Source organism: Artibeus jamaicensis, unplaced genomic scaffold (genome assembly GCF_021234435.1).
Source record: "Artibeus jamaicensis isolate MK-2021 breed Jamaican fruit bat unplaced genomic scaffold, CSHL_Jam_final scaffold_847, whole genome shotgun sequence".
In the NCBI taxonomy this organism is placed as follows: domain Eukaryota; kingdom Metazoa; phylum Chordata; class Mammalia; order Chiroptera; family Phyllostomidae; genus Artibeus; species Artibeus jamaicensis.
In genome coordinates this window covers 21,766,734-21,787,857 of record NW_026522057.1, presented here as the reverse complement: position 1 = coordinate 21,787,857, position 21,124 = coordinate 21,766,734, and the positions used below count along the sequence as shown (strand labels likewise).

Below are 21,124 nucleotides of genomic sequence, written 5' to 3'. Positions count from 1 at the left end.
TTCCTGCCTCTAATCCCTTTCCCTGGAATCTTGACTTTAAAAGGGATGGGAGGCGGGTGGAGGCTTTGGGGTGCTCACACGGCTGAGTGTTAGCCTCCAGGCCAGGTGAAGATGGCGCTCATCCCAGGACACGTCGGTGGGCACCCCGGCCCTCGGAGGGGTGCTGCACGGTCAGGTGCTGCATGAGGGCTGCTGCCCTGTAACTTGCTCTTACTTGCCGAGCAGCGATGGGGAGGGCTTTAGGATACCTCAGCTCCACCTGGGACAGCACCCTTGTGGGCCAGGGCCACTGTTCAGTTAGGAGGAGGTGGTTGGCCATTCATTCAACAAACATTTATTGAGCACCTACTGTGTTGCAGGCTCTCAGTGGGGTACTTTTGTGAACTATCTCATTTCATCCTGATAACAACCCTATGTGTGTGTGGGGGGGGATTCTGACAGCTCATACAGGGAGGGAGCCAGAGGTCAGAACGGTGAAGTAACAGCTTAGCATCACAGTAAGTGGGGAGCCGGGACCCAACCTGGTCTGATTGCAGAGCTCACCTTCCTCAAAAACCATCCCCAGGGCATGGTGGTGTCAGAAAGGGGCACCCCAGGGCCCCCTGGGGGACCAGAGCCTGCTGCAGAGCAGGAGCTGCCCGGAGTGCGTGGGCCCCTCCACTTTCCACCAAAGCAGTGACCCATCCCTGGCAGCAGGGCATAGGCAGGGGTCGGCCCACAGCTCATGGTACCCAGCGTGGTTTCAGTGCCACGAGCAAAAGGAAAACGAGGGAGTTTGGGAATTCTTTCTAGCACCAGCGTGTGGGCGGCCCCTGGATTATCCAGGTCCGCACGGGTCCCATTCACAGGCTTGGTGAGCACTAGTATGTTCTTGCTAAGGCTGAGTGTAAAAGAGGACTGGTGTGTAGGGCTGGCTCCTGGGGGGGGCATGGTTCTGGGTTTGACTCCCACCCCAGCACAGCAGGATGCAGGACTCTATTTCAGGTGGAAACCATCCCTCCACTCTGTCTGCCCCGGCACCTCCAGCCCAGGCTCCTGGTCCTGTCTGCTGGGCCCACCCTCTCAGAGCTGGGAGGGAGAGGCGTGGATTTATTGGGGAGGGAGGGGCACCCCTACAGGCAAAGATGGGGACAGACCTTGATCTAATCAGAGACCTGCATCTGATGAACTTGACTTTGGATACTGTATTTTGCCATGTATATATAATGTGTTCCCTCCCAGGTTCGGGGCCCAAACGCTCAGGAAAAAAATCTTTTGTTTTAATTTTTTGATTCAATTATTTTATGTATTTATATTTAGATGCTCGTTTTTTATATTATAAAGGAATTTTAGCATTTATTTTTAAACATATTTATGGTACAAGAGATTTTACGTAACAAACAGTTACAAACACAAGAACAGATACAAGATATTTTGGGTGCTACCCATGTATAATGTGCACCCTTATTTTTCCCTCAAAAAGTTGGGCAGAAAGCGAGCATTATACACAGCAAAAGGCGGTAATCCGCCTCTCTGAGCCTCAATTTCCTCCTCTGTGACACCGGGGTGACCCCGCCCACTTGTGGGATGGGCCGCCTTCTCCGGGGCTGGCAGGTGGATGTGCGGTTCTGGCCTCCCCCACAGGTCTGGAGGGCGGAGAGCAGCTGGGATGACAGCCCCGTCCTCCTCGGGCACTGGTTTGCACGTAAGTGCTGGCTGCTGTGAGGGTTCAGCTGGGGCTGTCCTGGGCCCTGTGGCTGGGGCCTTGTGGCCCCTGGGGCTTGCCTTTCTGGAGACCCCAGGTGCCGCCTGGCCAGCTCGCTGCGCTCTGGTTGGGTGGGTTGAGTTATTTTCAGCCCTGAGTTTTGCACAGGTCGTTTCTTCCTGCTTAGAGCTCTCCTGTGGGACAGAGTAGACGGCCCCTTCCGTGAGAGAGGCAGAGGGTGCGTCTGAACGAAGAGATCAGAGCCAGATCGGACCCTTGTGGGCTTTGAAAGGAAGGCCTTTTCCATTTCCCATGGTCTGCCAGCCAGGGTCCCCAGCACCCAGCCTTGACCCTGAGCTCCTCTGCCCTGCCCCTGGGCCACTGGGTGGACGGTAGGTGCCTCACCGGTCTGTGCGGGGAAGACTGCCGCGTGCCCGTCCTGCTGGAGTGGCTGCGAGCGGCAGCCGCTGGACCTCTGGGGTCCTGCACCCTTGTCCAGCCACATGCTTCTGACTCACCAGGGCAAGAATGTGCACTTTTTGGGAGCAAGTCCTTAAAAATAGTCCAAGTCCTTCCCCCTACCCTGCCTCTCCCTCCCCTCTTCTGATCACACCCTGCCTTTGGCCTCAGATCTGGTTTTGGGGAACCGCCCCCTGCACAGATTGGCAGAGAATCTGTTTACGACGTTCTCCTAGGAGGAGCCGTCCTGGCTGCAGGCTGATTTCAGATGGAAGGAGGCACAGTTCCCAGACGTGGGTGCCCCTCGGCCTGGGCTGCCGCACCCCCTCCCCTGAGGGAGGTGGCGAGGCCGACCCAGACCAAGGGGCGCCTTCATTCATTTAGCAGGTGTGCGTGAGGTCTTGTGTTTGCCAGGCACTACTCCAGGGCTGTGGGGACACCAATGAACAGAAATGATAACACCGTGGCCTCTGTTGAGTGAGTCCACATTTCCGTAGGAGGAGGCTATTATAAGCAATTCACACGCACAGTTGCCCGGAGGTGTTAAACTCTGTGACCATGGGGAGGCCGAGTCAGGAGATGAGCGTGCTGGGGAGGTGCGTGTGCTGTGTTCAAAGAGGGTGGTGGGGCAGCTTCTCTGATACGGGGGCCGTGCAGCAGAGCCCCAGGAGGCGAGGAGGCGTCTGCGTGTATGTCCAGGCAGAGGGAGCCAGTGCAAAGGGCCGGGGCTGGAGCCTGTGCAGGGTGGTTCAGGAACTGCACGGTGGCTAATGTGACTGGGGCAGAATGAACTATGAGGGGAGAGGCAGGGTCTGAGTCAGGCGGGTAGTGGGGGCAGGTGCATCTCGGAGGGCCTCGTCCTCCAAGGCGAGGGCCCTGGCTTCCACTCTGGATGAGGTAAGAAAGCATTTGAGGGTTTGAGCAGAGGACGAACTTGGCTGCCGCCCTGCAAAATGGAAGCAGGAGAACAGTAAAGGGTCCCAGTAAGGGAGGATGGTGGTGTGGACCAGGCAGTGGCAGGGTGAGAGAAGGGAGTGGGGAGATTCGGTCAGTTCTGGACCTGTTTGGAAGGCAGAGCCGACAAGGTGTGCTGATGGGTAGCATGTGGGTGTGAGAGGAAGAGGGAGACAAGGCTGTCTGAGGTTTCTGGTCTGAGTCCCCGGCGGGCCGGGGCTGCCAGCAGGTGCTCCGGGAGGATCAGGAGGAGCAGGGGTGATGCTCAGGGGTTGGACGGATGCAAAGTTCCAGATGCTTTGTTTGACCACAGACATGCTGAGCAGGCTCTTTCCCGGGCAGGATTCTGGAGTGCAGGGGAAAGGCAGTCTGGAGGCATCATCGTGGGGATGATCTTGAACACCATGAAATGAGTGCGGTCACCTGGGGGGCACAGGTGGGATGAGGCCATGAGCCTGGAGCGGCCCAATTTGGACACCGGAAAGCGTGGTGGAGGAAAGTGGGCGGAGTGGAAGCTGAGCAGGAAGGAGAGTGGAGGGAGCGTTTGGAGAAGACAGCAGCCAAGTGGTAGGGGGTTGGGGTGGGCCTGAGGTATGTCCACTGCGTTTGGCATTGTGGGTGTCGCTAGTGGGTCCAGTGAGCTGGATGACAGATGGGTGGGGAGAGCACCCAAGCTTGGAGGCACCTTCCCTGGAAACCCCAGTTCGCTCCAGCCTCTCTGCAGTGGTCTGGGCCGTTTCTGCCGCAGAGACTGTCCATCCTGCCCCTGCAGCCACTCAGTCACGTAGCGTGGAGCCAGGCACCCCTCCGTCTCCTGGTCCCGTCTCATTCAAGCCGCAGCTTCCCCGTCTGTCTGTGCAGGGAGGGAGGGAAGCCCACCTCTTGGGTTTGGTTCCCACACAGAAATGCTCTGCCGCTGGACGGAGTGTCCTGGACAGGCGTGTCCCAGGCTGGCACTGGATTGCCTGGCAGGTGGCTTCAGATGGGGAAACTGAGGCTCAGAAAGGTGAAGGGGTAGCATGAAGTCCATGCTGCTCCCTTCTGGCCTCCAGGAGTGTGTCCTGTGGAGCCTGTCGCACGGGCCTCCCAGGACCTGGGACCCTCTGGTGATGCTCGCAGAAGATGAGGCCAGGATAGTTTGGTCCATAACAGGAGTCTTTTCACCTGGTCCTTCAGCCTGGTGCCTCCTGTCTGGGCCGGATAGCTGGGGACAAAGGGGTACATGTGCCTGGGGGTTGTGAGGAGGAGGAAGGGCCAAAGACCAGTCCAGCAGCAGCCCTTCCCACCCCCAACCCCCTTCTCTCTCTCTCTCTCTCTCTCTCTCTCTCACACACACACTTGGTTTTGCAGCCTCTGGCTGGCTCTGGTTTCCTAGGCAACCACCCTTAGGGATGCCCTCTGGAGGAATGTGGGGTGGGGTGGGGTGGGCTCTTCTGTCCAGAGGCCTCTTTCCAGGGCTGCTCCCACTTGTCCTGCCTGGGGATCATTGACGGGGGTGGGGGGGCCCCCTAGCTGAGGAAGTCAATGGAGGAAGGAGGGTGGGGCTGGGGATGCCTGCTCTGGTGGGGACAGAGCGCCTATTGTCTGAGGCTTCAGCCATTGACCAAGCCTCACCCCTGCCCATGGCCAGCAGGGTGCCCCTTTCAGAGTCTCCCCCCACCCCAGGACACCCATTGAGTGGCCTGGCGTCTGGTGGCAGCAGGCAGGAGCTGGGCCTGTTGCCCCTCTGGCATTTGGAGGCTCCTGTCACGGGCTGGGAGGACCCGGAGGAAGCTCCCCCTAGTCTCTTGGCTTCCTTTTTCTTATCTGCTACGGGAGTTAAGTTGGACAAAGATGGAACAGTGTTCGGCATGGGGCCTGGTGCACAGCAGTGCTCGGATATCAGCTGTTCTCATGTCAAAGTCGATTGTTTTATGGTCTCAAAGGTGGTGAGGGTCACGGAGGGCAGGGGTCAGCCTGGACTCAGTTGGCAGTCTGCAGAATGGGACAGCTCGAGTGTCCTCAGGGAGCGGCAGGAACTCTGGGAGGGGAACCAGTGTTCGTTTAGACCCTCCCAGCCTTGTCAGACGGGCTTTCACTGGTGTTTGCCCCTGACCAGAGAGGACAGGAGACACAGGGAGGGTGACCGACTTCCCAGGGTCTTCAGACCAGTGTCTGAAGCGGGCTCTCTCGGACCCTGTCTTGCACCCTCTTGCGCCTCTCTTTCCAGGTCTCTGCCTTCCGGTCCCGTTCCTCTTGCTGTATGTGGCTCCTCTGACGTTTTCTGGGACCAGGCACCTCATCGTCTCTCTAGAGCCCCTGGGAGCCATCTGCCTCCAGGCTTGGCAGCAGATGGCTGTTTGCTCTAGGCCTCCGATGGCAGAGCTTTGGGTGTCCTGCCACCCTGCCTACATGGCTGCGGGTCCCTCTTCCCACTGTCCTGCTGGATCCCTACCTTATCCTCCTGTCTCTGGTCTTTCTGGACGGAGCAGAGGACACCTGGGGGGCTGAAGTTCTCACCTGGACCTGTGCTTCTCTTTCCACTGGGCAGGAAGTCCCATACCTGCTGCTGCCCCCGGCCCAGGGACTGCACAGTGAGGAGGCCCCAATCAGGGCAAGGTCTCCAGGCTCTTTGGTTCTCAGCCTCTGGGCTCCATTCAGCTCAGCTCAGCTAGAGTGTGGCCTGGTGCTCCGGACACCGAGATGAACAGAAGAGGCCACGGTCTAGTGAGGGAGACGGTTATAATCTGGGTTCCGAGTGCCCCAGAGTCACCGGTGCTTTTGATAAGACTTCTGCTAGACTTTCCCTGGCCACACCTCTGAGCTACAGAGTTCAGGGCCTGGGGCACGTGTACTGTTTTTTTTTTAAAGCTCCACAACCAGGCATGGGAACCACTGCATGAGATGGGCTTGGGGAGGCCTCACAGAGGAGAAACTGGGTCTGGGTTTTGAAGGTTGAGTAGGAGTTTGCTCGCTGTTTGCGAAAGAGGATTCTATGGTGGAGGGAGCAAGTGGCCGAGCAAAAAGCCCAGAGAGGTAAAACAGGTCGGCATGGTCATGGGCCCGAGAGCTCTTCCTGGGGGCGGAACAGGGTTCCCCTTCAGCCCTTCAGGCCAGGGGAGGGAGCTGCTGAGCCCCGAAAGGTCAGGGCGAGAGGCAGCGTGTGTCACCCGGGGCCTTGCTGAGGGCCTGGACTTCATCGTGCAGGCGGTGAGGAAGGGTCAGACGGTGTGTGTTGTGGGACAGTCACATGGGGGATATGTTGGCCAGGGGCACGTCTGACAAGGGCTGAGAGCCAGAGATGCCTCTTAAGGGTACCGCGGAGCAGCCCTGGTCTCGCCATCCCAAGCCACTGGGTCCTGCCCCTGTCTCACCCTTTCGTCCTGGTGTCTGGGAGTGAGACATGGCTGCTGGCCCACAACTTATTCCTTGTTTCCGTCTGTGCATGGCCAGGTGACAGCCACCTTCCTCTGGCGAGGCTGCCGGACGTGAAGGTGCCTCCTCTGCTGCTTTCCCAGCATCCAGGACTGACTTCTGACCGCTTGGACCCCTGCCTGCCCCCTCCTCCCCAACTGGGTCCTGTCTCCACAGGCCAGCTGTCCCTGTCCCTAAACTTCCGGCGGCTTCTGCAGCCTCCCTGACTTTGGGGAGCCCTCCAGGTGAATTTCTCCAGGTCTCCTGCAGGAGGAAGGGGGATGGGGCCACTCAGCTGAGTGCGGCTGGGAGCTGGCCCAGGATGGGGTGGGCCTCCTGGCTAGCAAGGCTGGGCGGGCGGCAGGTGTGGGCTGGAGGGGCTGTTTCCTAATGGGCCTTTGGGCCGGGTGGACTTTGACCCGTGAGAGGCACTTTGGTTGGATTAGAGCTGGGAAGAAACCTGCCCTGGTGGGCGGGGCCACTGAGGGTAGAGGGAAGTGCTCACATTGGCTGCTCGGGTGGTCTGGGTCACGGAGGCCGACCAGCTGAGGCACGCCCTGCAGCCAGCACCTGGGGGCTTCTTCCCTGGCTCCTCTGCCTCTTGCCCTGGCTGAATGTGGCCATTCTGCATTAGTGGGGAAGGGCACCGTTCAGGGGGTCTGCCTGCCCGACAGTCATTTTTAATGAGACGACCCCCTGCAAGAGAATAAACTCTCCCTGACCACCCATGCATACCACTCTTACCATCATAATAATAGCAATGTGTATGGAGAGTTACCTGGTGCAGAATACCTTGTACACCCAACTCAGTCTGCATTCCATCGCCGTGGGACTCTTCATGGCAGGGACTCATGAGAAAGGTGTTCACGGTACTGATGGCGAGGGCAGACCGGGACCTGCACTCAGAACTAGCAACAAAGCGCATCATTGTAACCACTGCACCAGCACCGAGGTCATGCCCTGCCTCTCCAGTGCCTCCAGCATGAGCCTCGCCTCCTTTAGACTCAGTTTCCACGTCTGTAAAGGGAGAGCCACGCCCTCTCTTGGCTGCTTCCTGCTTCTGACCTGCTCTGATGTTTCTGTGCCAATCTTCTTTTTAAGAATGAGCAGCGTGGTTATTTATATTTTCTCTTACAATGATCATTGTAGAGTATCTGGGAATTTTAGAAAAGTAGAAAGTAAACAGGAAACGCATAACCCTGAGCATAATAACACTCTGTGTATCTCTGTCAATTTCCTTCCAGTTCCTTTCCTCTGTGCACTTTTTTTCCCCAAACTATAAGAAAAAGTTGATTTAGAAAGTTACAGAGACCAAAGAAGGGTTCTGGGAGCTTAGGGAAGAGAGAGGTAAAGGTAAAGGCCCTGGGGAGAAAAATGGGCGGGGGAGGCTCAGGTGTGGGAGAGGAAGGGAGAGCGGGCCGGGAGCCTGCCCTGGGTCTTTGGTCCTGAGGGTTTTAAAGGCTGAGAGCTTAGGGGAGGTCTTAGGGGAGGATTTAGATAGAATATTCATCAGCTATATGAAGATGAGCCAAAATGAGATTTATTCCCCTGACTTCACCACTGGTCCTTGGGTGTGGTCCTTTGTGCACTTAATCCCCACCTGAGGACATGCTTATTGCTTTTAGAGAGAGGGGAGGGGGGCAGGGAGAGAGAGAGAGAAACATCAATATGAGAGAGAAATACTGAGTGTGTATCTTGCACACAACTCCAGTGGGGACTGAATTTGCAATCTAGGCATATGCCCTGACTGGGAATCAAACCTGCAACCTTATGGTCCACGGGGCAGTGGTCCAGCCAACTGAGCCACACTGGCCAGGGCTGTGCACTTTTATTTTATTTAAAAAAAACATTTTATGTATTTATTTTAGAGAGATGGGGAAGAGAGGGAGAAAGAGGGAGTGAAACATCAATGTGTGGTTGCCTCTAGCATACCCCATACTGGGGACCTGGCCCGCAACTCAGGCATGTGCTCTGACTGGGAATCAAACCGGTGATGCTTTGGTTCGCAGGCCCGCGCTCAATCTGCTGAGCTACACCAGCCAGGGCGGCTGAGCACTTTTAAAATAGAGTCGGAGAAAACCAGCATATGCCAAAGCCAGTGAGGGAAGCAAGCATCTGGGTCAGACCCGGCTGCGTGGCGGGACTCTGAGCAAAACCTACCGCCAGGTAGATGCCGTCAGTCACTGGGGGTAAAGGAGACCCCAACGAGCTGGGGGGCAGGATGTCCTCGTGTGCCTTCTTCGTGCCAACCTGCTGGGACGAACACACGAAGAAACACCCTGACTCTTCTGTCAGTTTCCCTGAATTCTCCAAGAAATGTTCGGCAGGATGGAAGACCATGTCTGCAAAGGATATGTCGACGTTCGAAGACTTGGCAAAAAAGTGGAAAGCTCGCTGTGCCATGGAGAGGAGACATTGCGTCCCTCCCATGGGTGGTCAGATGGGAAAGGGAAGAGGTCCCAGCACTGCTAAAAATCCCTGTCTGCCTTGCTGTTCTGCTTTGAACATGGTCCAAAGATCAAAAGTGAGCATCCTGGTTTCTCCCTGAGACGCACTGCAAAAAAAAAAAATTTGGGTGAAGTATGGTCTGAACAGTCAGCCAGAGATAAGCGACCACAGGAACAGAGAGCAGCCTGGCTGAGGGAGAACTGCGGGAAGGACCTTGGCGCGCACCCTGCCCCGGGCGAGGGTGAAGCGGGGAGAAGGGCCCTGGCCGGCCGGCAGGCTCCCAGGGGACCGGGAGGGGGGCGGGGGTGGTGGTAAAGATGGAGCCTGAACCGCTGCCCTGCAACTGTGTGTGTGTGTGTGTGTGTGTGTGTGTGTGTGTGTGGGGGGGGTGCGTGCTCCGTGGTAGTTTGGCTAAGAACTTGACGTTCAGTGCAGCTCAGGATCTGCTTTGGGATAAAAAACTGCAGATTTCTGTATAGCTGGTAAGATCCTTGGTAGAGAAAATACTTCTTTAAAAGTACAGGTTGCAGCTTTTTGAGTGGCTGCTACATACAGTTAGATTTTAAGGCTTCTGACGTCGAATGTTTCTAAATATGCAATGGTTTCTTTAATTCCCTGACCCGTGTGTGGTAGCACGGTGAACTCATGGGAATTTGTATCAGTAGTCAATTTTGGGTTTCTTAGAATGTTGCATTTTTTTATTTGGCATGAACTGATTGATGTATGTTAAAAATCAGTCAGATGGGGTCAGAAACCCCCTGCGTGCTGGGTCACTTTTGGTTTTCAGCCGGCTGCTGCTTTTGCCAGAGATGGTCATGGCTGGAAGGTTCTGGATCGATTTTTCACAACACATTCCTTTGGGCTCAGGTTCTCACCTCAAAAACGTCTGGACCGTGCACAGCTCAAGGAAGACGTAAAATAAGAAAAGGAAACAGCCTCCTGTTCCCTTAGCATTTCCTCACCCTTGACCTGGCTCTTTGCAGGTAGCAGCCCCTGGGATTGTCTGGGCAGGTGCTGCCTCTGCTTTACAGAGACAAGGCCCAGGGCACCCGAGAGGCCGAGGAGAGGTCAAGTTCACTGAGAGGACGAGGCAGAGCCCAGCCTGCAGGTAGACCTGGCTGCTCCAGGCCACTGGCCCAGGTTCCCCCAGCTTGAAGCCCTGGGATCTCAGGGTCTGTCTGTGGAATCCAGACAGAGTCCCATTTGCTGTCCCGGATTTTGAGGGACATTAAGGACAGGCATCTTGGTGCTGACCGAGCCTGCCCAGGACTCGGTGGTTGACCTCAGGTATGCTGCTGGGATCCTGTGGGGCAGGTAGCAGGACCCCCATTTTACAGATGAGGACGCTGAGTCTCAGCCCCCCATTCCGGGGGACCTGAGGCTCTAGCCCGGGTCGCTGACCCCAAGGCGGAGCTGTGGTGATCACGTGCCTGAGTGTCGATGACAGCCATAGACTAGTGTGTCCCAGGGACCCTGCCAACACTTTTACACATTTTTACTCTTAACTTCCTTCACAACCCTCTGCGGTGGGTACTTTGTAATGTCCAGACACCAGTGAGTAAACTGAAGCCCGGAGATGGGGGTTAAGCAACTCATCCAAGGCGTCGGGCTACTGAGTGGCAGGACGCAGGTGGGATCAGGTAGCCTGAACTCTCTCCAAAGAGTTGCCACGAGGGTCTCTAGTGGTGACAATGCACTGCCCTGAGCCATGCCCACTCCCTTGCACACGTCTGGTGAGACTAAAAGTAGGTATGTGCACGATGGTGGCTGCAGGCCTGTGGACACGCATGGGGTCTGCAGGTCTGTGTCCTTGCCCCGAGACCTCGCTGGCCCGCATTAGTTTATAACCTTCTCCACCCCCCCCCCCCACCGAAGCTTCCAGCCCCAAAGTCCAGGGAGGTGGTGCAATCAGAGGATTGAGACTAAGGTCCGGGGTCAGTGCCTGCCCCCCTGTTGCCTTGCCTCTGTGACTTGGGGCAAAGCCTTGCTCTCCCTCGCCTTGGTTCCCTCATCTGTGAGTGGAACAATGCAGGCAAAGCTCCGGCTTTATAAGGGTTGGTGTGTCTCTTCCTTCCTGGGGAAAGCCATGGGCTTGGAGCAGAGGGTGGGAACCCCCCCGAAGTGGGTGGACAAAGGGGAGGAGAGCAGACTCTGGCCTGGAGGGAAGATCCTGAGTTTCTGCAAACTGCACTTAAGGAACAGTTTGCACAGGAGCCTGGGCGAGGCGCCTCCCTTCTTCCTCCTGGAAAATGGGTCCGCCTCTCCCCGAGCCTCCCTGAGTGGTTCTGACGGAGCCCACAGGGAGGGGAACGGCCACCTGGAGGGCTGCTGGCTGGAGAGAACCCTTGGCTGGAGAGAAAATTTGAGTCCCGAGGGTTTTCAGTGTGGGGCTCAAAGGCAGAGGTGCACGCTCGGTGGAGAGCAGCTTGCGCTCAGCCAGAACTGACCCTGGCAGGTCCGTTTCTAGGCACGTGCCCTAGGTTCACCCATCCCTTCGCCGTGTTATGGAGGGTGTTAGCTGCTGCGTTGTTTATAAAACATCAAAACAACCTTCCGTTGGTAGAGACAGTAAAAGAAACTGTGGTACATTAAAAAAAACGTGCAGCCATTAAAAAAACTCATTTCTCTGAGCTGTTCTGAAAGGATCAGTGAGACCCTTCAGCAGAAATAGTGGTTGCAGCACGGCGGGCCGGTGTGCTTGTTCTGTGCACAACAGGCCGTCGACTGGGCACACAAGCTGGGTACCGGGGGAGTTCTGCAGGCTTTGCAGGGAAATGGTCACAGCGGTCACTCCTGGGGACTAGGGTGACCGGGGTCGGGGGCGAGAGGTTTACTTTTCATTGTACACCCTTTGCCTCGTTTGGATTTTGAGAGGCACTGGAGCGTGGTGGTTACTTAAGGAGTGCAGACTCTGATGCCCATGGCCAGGTTCAAGCCTTGGCCCTGCCACTTACCAGCTGTGTGACCTTGGGCAACTTACTTAACTGCTCTGGGCCTCCTGTTCTCATTTATCATGTGCAGTCCTGTATGTTACCACTGTTTGTAAAGTGCTTAGTGTTTGAGATAAAGCAGGCGCTCTGTGAATCTTCGCTGTTATTAATTAATTGCCATGTACGTGCACTCTGTCTTTATTGAGGAAGCCAGTTCACAAGCGCAGGCTTGAGGAGCGGAAAGGAAAGCAGGTGAGCAGCCAGATTGTGGCAGGGGCTGATTAGATAGGAGGGCTGGGTGCTCTCCCTCCAGGATGTTCCCCTGCACCACGGGGCCCTCTGGAAGGACAGCCCCTAGTTCCGAATCAGGGGCCGAGTGGGGAGTGGGGAGAACTCTTTCCCTCACTGCTCTGCAGGGGATGTCTGGCAAGGTTGGTCCCAGGGCCCGAGAAGCCCACTGGACACACTGGCTTCTTGGTTGCATGAGTTCCCGCGGCGAGGCCAGCTCCCCGCCCGCTCTGAGTGGTTGAGATTCTGCCCCTGTCTTACACCGTCTGCTGCTCTGCTGCCTTTACTTTCCTTATACCTATGTGCCAGCTGGTCAACCCCACAGGGCAGGACAGGGAGCACCAGAGAGTACATGGCCTTCAGCGGGGCTCAAGGGAGCCGCTGGCTATTGGGCACCTGGGAGGAGGAAGTGCCCGGCCAGCTCTATGACAGGTCAGGAGTGATACGACTTCTGGAACCAGGGCCTGAGCCTGACCCTGGTCTCTGGGACTGCAGCTTCAGCTGCAAGTCGGAAGGGACAGGGCAGAGGGGCAGTCTAGCCGGACCCCTCAGACTCCTGAGGGTCCTTGGCACCGGGCAGAAGGAAGGTCAGCGGCGGCAGGGGCTTTCTGGAAAGACGGGGTTACTGCTCGGCAGCTGCTGGGTTTGCTGGGTTAATGATTGGTGACGGTTGGGGGCTGGGTCCTCTCTGCTGCCTTGTGCTCCTGGAGCTGCTGGGGAAGCCCTGTGGGAGCTGGAGGCTGGAATGCACAGGTCGTGAGCCGATGGCCCACCCTTCAGCGCTGCTGAAGCTTTGGCCCCGGATGTCATCTAATTAGATTTCTGGCCTTCTTTTCACAGGCGAGCAGCTGGGCTGGTGCCGGTCTGAGCTGGACTTTGTCTGATGGCTTCCTCCGACCCTCCTCCACAGGCCGCCGCAGGTACCGCACTGGGGGCTTCCTGCTTGTCCCTCCTCTGTGCAGGGCTGCAGGGGGCCAACGGAGGACCCCTGGCTTGGGAGCAAGCCGACCTGGGATTGGGGGTAGGGGTGGGGAATCCAGCTCTGCTGGCGGTTAGCTGCGTGCCCTGGGGCAAGAGATTTCACCCCTCTGCCTCGGTTTCCTAGTCTGCCACAGGGAAATGATCACTTCCTTCTCACAGAGTGGGCTCCTGGCACAGGTCGGTTCTTCACCTGTGTCCCTAAGATCCCCTGGAGAGACAGGTGGAACCCACCTGGGGACCGAAGTGTCCTGGGGGGTGAAGTTTAGGAACTGAGGGTGGGGACCCGAGGATTAAGCGGAAGGGACATCTGTGAAGGTGCTACGGTCAGGCCACCTGCTTCCAGAGTTGGCAACAAACAAACAAAAATACTTATGTTAAAAAAAGATTTGTTGTTCATCTGAAATTCAGTTCGACATCCTGTATTTGACCTGGCAACCCCAGGTGGCAGGGCCTCAGACACTGTGGGCAGAATCCAGGCCGCACCCTGGAGGGGCTGGACGCAGGCTGTTTCACCCCCTGGGCCCACTTCCCGTCCTCTTTCCCGAACTGGGGGGAGGCAGATAGCAGAGTGGTGATGAGAAGGGGCTTTTTCATCAGCCTGACCTTGCCACTGGCACCTGAATGACTGGGTGTCTCTGTCTTGTCACCCACAAACATGGGGATAATAGCGACGACGCCCTCCCTTGTGTTGTGGCAAGGCTTAAGTACAGGTAGGCGCAGGCATGTGGTAATCAATCACTCAGTGAATGGAGGCTGTCAGCGCTGTGGGGTGTGGGCAGGAGGCTACCTGAGCCGTGCGTGCTCTGCCCTGAGCTGTGCTCCCCTCCAAAGGGTGGGTGTCAGCACAGTGGACCTGCCTTCTCTACGACAGGGGTGGCTTCCCGGGGCCCGGCCTCCCGCACGCACTGGGGTTGCTCGTCTGGACAGCGGGGTGTGTCCAGGAACTTCAAGGGTATGTGTGGCCAGCTCTGCCTGTGCCAGCTGTCCAGGTGGGTGGGAGGGGCTCAGTTTAGCTCTCAATTACCCAGGGACGGGCCTCCTGATTTTTCCTTCTGATAAGGAGTGAGGTCTGATTGCCTGGGTCTTAGGAGCCTGGGAGCAGCACTAGAGACAAGGGCATCTCCTGGGTCATGACCATGACTTTGGGTCCCAGGATACCCCCTCCCTGGCCCCTGCTGTCATGGTCACCTTGCATCCTTTCTGTCACCTACCAAGGGGCCAGGCATGGAAACTGAGAACAAATCATTTTATGATTAATTCCATTCAGTTCTATTCGAGAAACGTTTGATGGCCACCTCTTGTTCCAGCTCTGTCTGGTGTTGCTGGCTGGCATCATCTGGTCGAGCCAGGCTTGGGGCCATTTTCTTACTTTTTGAGAGCTGCAGTTTCTCTGAAACACCTCTCCAGTCGTCTTTTAGCCCCTTCATTCTTGCTCACCTGCCCTGCTGGGCACCTCGGTGTTTGCTCTCTGCACCTGTTGCGGCCCCAGCCTGGAGCACCTCTCCCCGCCTGGTCCTGTCAGACCTTGGCTCATCCTTCAGGGATCTGTGCAGGGCAGCCTGGTGCCCGAGGCCCTGACTGGCCTGAGCCCCCTTCTCCGTTTCAGCCCCAGCTCAGTCTCTCTGCGGTTTGATGTTTTCCTCTTGTCGTGTCTGCCACCCGCTCCCCCCCGCACTGAGCTCCTTGACATCCAGGGTCACGTCTTGCTTCTCTGTGAACCTCCTGACCCGGGCGCTGCCAGGAACAGCCCATCGGATGCAGGCATCTGTGCGGGCCATCGATCAGGAGAGGGTGCAGAAATGACCCGAGTCCCTAGACACGGTCTGGGCCTGGCCCGTGAGGCGGGAGCGCCTGCCCACCTCACCCAGGGTCAAGGACTGGGCTACGCACGACTCCAGGCAGCAGTGAGAATCATGGTGGTGGTGAGGATGATGGGGGTGATGATGCAGTGACAGCGATGACATCACCATCAGGTCAGCTAACATTCAGCGTGCACATATGTGGCACCAGGCGCTTTGCGAGTGTTAGTTCATTCCGTCCTCCCAACTGCACCGCAGGACAGTTGCGATCGCTGTACTCACTGTTCAGAGGAGGAAACTGCAGCTCGGAGGGGGAACTAACTGGGCGCTCGCACAGCCGGTGTGTGCGCGAGCCGAGTCTGCACCAGGTGTGGTCTGGCTGGGAACCTGGTCTGGTCAGCGCCGTGACACCGGCCGCGAGTGCAGGGACGCCCTCCCCGCCACTGCCTGCCCAGGGGGTTCCAGTGGACAGGGACCCAGGGCACCGAAGCACTGCCCCCCACCCCGGTCAGGAAGGGCCTGTATCCGGTAGCCCAGTAGTGGTGGGCAGGGACTTTGTGGCCATTTGTTTCAGTGTTTTCGAAACTTTTAAAACGATAACTCACAGACGTGACCACAGGAGTGTGTGTGTGTGTTCAACATATACTTTTTGTTGCCTACCAGACGCCGGGCATGCAGCAGTGAGTAAAACAGAAACATACCTGCTCTCAAGAGACTCTTTTCTCACAGGGGAGCAGGGAGTGAAAGAAACTTGGAGCGTGTCACGTACTCGTAAGGGCCACAGAGAAAAACAAAGTGCGCAGGCGCGTAGGGAGCCCCCATGCCCCTGCGGGCGGTTTGGTCGGGGCTGCCTCGCTGGGAGCCGGTGTGGAGTAAGACCTGAAGGAGGTGAGAGCAGGAGACACCTGGGGGGGCCGTGCCAGACCCTGGGGCTGACAGGGCAGAGGTCCTGGGGCAGCAGCCCCAGAACGTGCGGCACATTCACGGCACAGCACGGAGACCAGTGTGGCTGGAGCAGAGTGAGTGAGAGCAGTACAAGGTTCTGCACACATGCACACACGCCAACACACACGTATCCACATGCACACACCACACACATTTGCACACACGAATAGGAATGCAAACATGCATTACACGGAACCGTCACTGGAAACCCACTATGCCCCTCATTTCTTTTGCTGACGTATCGTCACGGGGCCAGGTGGCCGCAGGCTCACGCGATGAGGCAGCAGGGTTTCGTGGAAGGAGTGTGGGGCGTGAGCAAAGCCAGGTCTGGGCTGAAATGCAGCTCCCCGCTTTCTAGCCGTGTGACAGAGGGTGTATCACTTGGGCTCTAGATGGCTCTGTGGCCTCTCTGTATGAAATGGGGGTGGTCGTGAGGCTCACACAGGTAGCTCCATGGGGTACATTCCAGGCTCTGCCCCGTGTTCTTTCCTCCCCTCCTGGGGAGGGCGCTCAGTGTCAGGTGCAGCGCTGCCTGGAGGAGTCTGCCTGCTGATGCTGACCCACGGGGCCCCCAGAGCTCCCAGGAGGGGTGGGTGCCCACCTCAGTGGCCTCTATCTGGTCATCACCCTGCAGGGGAAGTCGGAGGGGGGGAGGGTGAGCTCCGGGTCTCTGCTGCAGCCAAGCAGCAGAGGAAGGGGCTTCTTGAATTTGATACATTCGTACTAAAATGTTCTGCTCTGGAGGCCCCAGGTCACTGTGGGGGAGGGACTGGATTTTTTTGTTCAGAGAGACTGCTGGAATCGGATCTGTCCATCTGTCCATTTGTGGGTCTGTCCACCTATCTCTGTGCTCCATCCACCTCCCTGCCTGTTCACTCATCATCCACCTGTGAGCACACCTGGACCAGACAGGCCTGTCCTCGAGGATCGTGGGCTGGGAGGGGCAGTTGTTACAACACCAGGTGACATTATGTAACACAAATACCAGGCACTATGCCAAGCCTTCTAGCTATCTGGCAGTTCTCAGGTAGGGGCAGTTTTGTTCCCCAGGGGACACTTGCCAGTATCTGGAGACAATTTTGGTTGTCAGAGCTGGAGGGTACTACTGGCTTCTCATGGGCAGAGGCCAGGAGTGCTACTACGAAACCCGCCGTGTCCCCCCCAGCAAAGACCACGCAGCCTCCATGCCGACAGTGGCGAGGCTGAGAAACTGACCTACCTCTCGGTGTACCTGCACAGTGGCTGCATGGGGCAGGGCCTGCTTTTGTTCTCCAGCTTACAGGGGAGGAAATGGAGGGTCAGAGAGGCAGAGCGACTTGTTCAGAACACACAGCTGGAAGGGGGCCCAGACAGGACAGGCTGAGCCCCAAGCTCATGCCTCAGCCGTGTGGCCCGAGCTGCAATAGGACTGCCCAGGGCAGCACCAGGCTGAGGGGTCAGCCTCGGGGGCTTTTACAGCCAGACCACACTGCCCTTTGGCGTGGGAGCAGGTTTGCAGGAGGTAGGGGGATGATGGGCTTAGTGGACGCTTGCGGTTCTGTTCTGCTCCAGGTTCTGGGGAAGAAGACTGGGGACCTCAGCTGGGAGAAATGGCTGGAAAGGCAAGGGCTTGTTAGGCTTCAGGTTAGAGAATCTCTTCCTCCACTTGTTTATGAAAGTTGCAGGGCTCCGACCTGGGGCCAGGCCAGGACCTGTCCCCAAACAGGCATGAAACACATCCTTCCTCATTCACAGATGAAGAAAACAAGGGATCACAGAGGAGGAAGACAGGACCTCATTTAGTTAGGGCAGTGGCTGGGGGAGGAGCCTGGGAGTGTCTTTGCTTGACTTGAGCTTTGAGGGCCAGCAGGAGACAGGGCCATGACGGGGGTCTCCGAGGAGGGAGGAGCAGGTCTTGAGACCGCACCGGGCAGAACTCTATGCCAGGAGCATGCCCACCCCGCCCTGCCCCAGCCAGTCTGTACCCTGGCACCTGAGAGCTGGTACCTTCAGGCTCCAGACACTTCCAGGCAGCTGTGTTTTATGCCGCTGTGCATGCCGAATAAAGTGCGGTGTGCAGAATGAGCCTGCGCGTGCTCCTTTGCACATATGCAAAATGCACAGCTGTGTATGCACATGTGGAAACACACATGCAGGTACTTATACACACACACGAAGATGCATTTAAAAAGCCCCCTCGCTTATAAAATAGGGAACTAGGAGACAAGAGTATGAAAGACATGCATTCGAGTACAGATGGGCACATGTGCAGCACGGAGGCTTGCTCCCTCCCCTTCTCCGTCTCTGGCCCTGCTTAGAGCTTGAACCCAGCCCCAGGACCCCTCAGGGGCACAGGAGGGCCATGAGGCCTGGGTGTGGGTTGACCCGGTCTCTGGGAACTGCCCTCGTTCCCTCGCTCAGACCTGCAGAGCTGCTCAGCCATCTCTTGCTTGGCCAGACCCTGAGACCCCACAGCCCCGCTAATAACTCCTCCTACCTTCCAGGAGATCAGCTGGTTCCTGAAGGAGGCCTAGGCCCCTCCTCAGAGGCGGAGGACGACCCCGGAGAGGCCTTTCAGTTTGAAGACAGTGATGATGACGAGGACACCAGTGCTGGCCTGGGCGTCCCAAGCGTTGCTCCAGAGAAGGACACAGATGCCCCACTGATCCATTTGGACCCTGTCCCTGTCACTGGTAAGGTGCTCTGGGAGCCTCCAGTCCTCCCGTTCCCAGGCCTCTGGGCGGGGGTGGAAGCTCCCAGACTCCCGGAGATGCTTCTGGTCCCCTCTGCTGTCCCCAGAAAGCAGGAAGGGAGAAGCCATTGGGAAGAAGCTGCATTCTTTTGCCTCCCCTGGGAACTAGGATTCCTAGCATTCCTGCAGCATCTGGTGCACTTTGGCACATAGTAAATGGAAGCCCCCTCCACTCCCACCCCCCACAGCTTCTCCCAGGGAATCACGCCAGCCAGAGAAGCAGCCTCCCCGAGGATTGGAGAGTCCCGGGCCCTGGGGGCGGGAAGGCCATGATAAGGCTGGTGTTAAATGGCAGCTTCTGGGCTCTGGAGCCTGTCCTCTGGGAGAGGCTGGGGACTAGACTAGCAGGAACTTCCTGCGTGCTTGGGGACAAGGGACTCCTTGAGGAGCTGGGGGTGGGGGGCAGGCCCAGAGCAGGCAGGGCCGCTGGTTCTGGTTGGAGTTGGGATGTGGGCCACGGGGGTGGGGGCGGTGCAGGCAGGACAGGTAGGGGAGCTTGATGACAGCGAAGAGGCTGGGGGAAGGGAGGCGGGCCCAGGCCGGCTGGGCCCTGTCTCCTGCACCCCGGGGAGTCCACTGGGCCAGCCTCCGGCCTGACGGGCTCTCCTCCTGCTCTTCCCCGCAGACCCAGACCCAGCGGCCGCGCCGCCCCAGACGCAGTAAGTGAGCCTTCTTCTTTGCGTATTTTTTGGGGGCTGGAAAAAGAGGAGACGCTGGGCAGGAGGTGTGGGAAAGGGCGGAGCTGCAGCCAGAATCGTTCACGGCAGGTCTTAGGCTAAGAAGGAACACATTTTAAGATCTTCGGGCCTGAGGGAAGAGGTCAGTCCTTCAAACTCATGTTACTTCTTTCTTTCTTTCTTTGGCCCATAAGCCTGTGAGACGGCAGAAGGCACAACTAGCTCCCAAACCTGGCTCTGCCCCTTGCTACTAGCTGCCTGGCTTGAGAAGCCACATGAATTCTCCAGAGAGAAGTCTGTTCATATGCAAAACGGAGACAGCGAAGTCTTCAGCCCCCTGGGCGGGGGCTGAGAATGAACCCGCTCTCTGGTGTTCAGTGCAGGGCTTGGCCCCCATGTCTTTGCTGTGGCCGTTTGTTCTGCCAATACCGTCCCCATTCCTGTGACTGCTGACTGAAGGACCCTGTCCTTCTCCACCTGGGAGCCTGTCTGGGGCAGGGCAGCCATCTGGTTAAAAGCCTGGATTTGGGGGTGATTGCCTGCGTCTGACTCTGGCCCTAGCACTGGCTGTGGGTTCTTGTGTAAGTCACGGTCCTCTGGGCTTTGGACTTTCTCATCTGTAAAAGGGGGCCACTGCTCCCTTCCTGGCACAGTGCGCTGTTGAGTAAGAGGCTCAGCATGCAGCAGGCCCCAGGTCAAGGCCCTGACCCTTCCCTCTGAGGTCTTAGGCAAGTCAGCCTGGGCTGTGTGGTGCATTTGGGGGTTGGGGGCCTGCTGCTCACTGGCTGTCTGTGGGGACATGGGTGCTTAGGGAATCCTCCTCCAAGGGAAGTGCTAGTGGGGGATCCGGGCCCTGGGGTGTGTGGCCGGGGCAGCCATCCTGGTGTGGGGGGAAGGGTTGAGACTCCCTCTGTCCTCCAGGTGAGAGGGTGGGTGACTAATTCTCAGGCAGGTGTTGCCCAGCAGGAGGCCTTCCAGAGGCAGATGTGGCCCTGGGCCCCTGGGGCAGGAGGCGATCCTGGATTCAAATGTGTGTCCCCGAAAGTCCTTGTACATTTTCCTTTGTCGCCTGGAGTGGGCGGGCCCTGTGCAATTAAGGCCCCAAGTGGGAGCCAGCTTCTCCGCCCTGACTAGGGACCAGAAATGAGTCAGCAGTCCTTTTCTGGGACTGGGGAGTTGCAGAGATGGCTGTGATCTCCCAGGATTATAGCCCTCCAGGTGGGCTGGGAGCACAGCTCCCAGTCTGATGGGGGAGGCAGACACTTCAAAGTGAGACACAGGAGTGCCCAGGGAACTGGGACACTGGTCCGAGGGAAGTGGGTGAATGAGCGTAGATTCACTGGTGGGGACAGGGCAGGGATGGGAGGGCGTCCCCATGGAGGAGGTGACTGAGGCCGGAGGTGTGCGCCCCACCCAGGGCCTGGCCCTCTTGGTTCTTTCAGGCCACCCTTCCAGACACCCCCATTCCCAACCTCGAGGTCAAGAGCACAGCACCCCAGCACCTGCCCTACCTGCCTCCCCTCCGTGTGTCCTGGGGGCCCGATGAGTCTGCAGCCAGATTGTGTGTCTGGTGCTTGGGGCCCACTGGGGCTGTGACCCAGCGGTCCCAGAGTGGCTGCCTAGCACATTGTTTTCATCAGCCCACTGGTCAGGGCCGCTCAGGTGGACCAGCTGTTTCTGAAAGAGGCCCAGCCCCTCTGCCTGCCGCCCCCTCGTTCCACAACCAGAGCAACCCAAGTACCCTTGAACACCATCTCCAGGAGACACCAGGGCTGGAGGCCTGCAGGTTCAAGTCCCCATTCAGCCCCTCCCTAGCTGGGGGGCTTTGGGCTGCC

At 57.7% G+C, this 21,124-nt stretch overlaps 1 protein-coding gene and 1 pseudogene across 8 annotated transcripts in view; both read left to right on the top strand.

Moving 5' to 3' along the window:
• Positions 1–21,124, top strand: part of ARHGEF10L (Rho guanine nucleotide exchange factor 10 like) — a 137,537-nt gene that overhangs the window by 22,584 nt on the left and 93,829 nt on the right. For 6 of the 8 annotated variants that reach the window (XM_053660203.1, XM_053660200.1, XM_053660205.1 and 3 more), the window contains 3 exons: positions 12,997–13,076; positions 18,365–18,553; positions 19,238–19,271. In XM_053660203.1, the coding sequence (XP_053516178.1) occupies positions 13,040–13,076; positions 18,365–18,553; positions 19,238–19,271 (260 nt within the window). In that variant the 5' untranslated portion in view covers positions 12,997–13,039. Of the gene's footprint in view, positions 1–6,529; positions 6,736–12,861; positions 12,910–12,996; positions 13,077–18,364; positions 18,554–19,237; positions 19,272–21,124 lie in introns of those variants that run through there. The other 2 variants (XM_053660202.1, XM_053660204.1) reach the window with 2 other exon arrangements.
• On the top strand, positions 8,455–13,040 carry LOC119051317 (high mobility group protein B2-like; annotated as a pseudogene).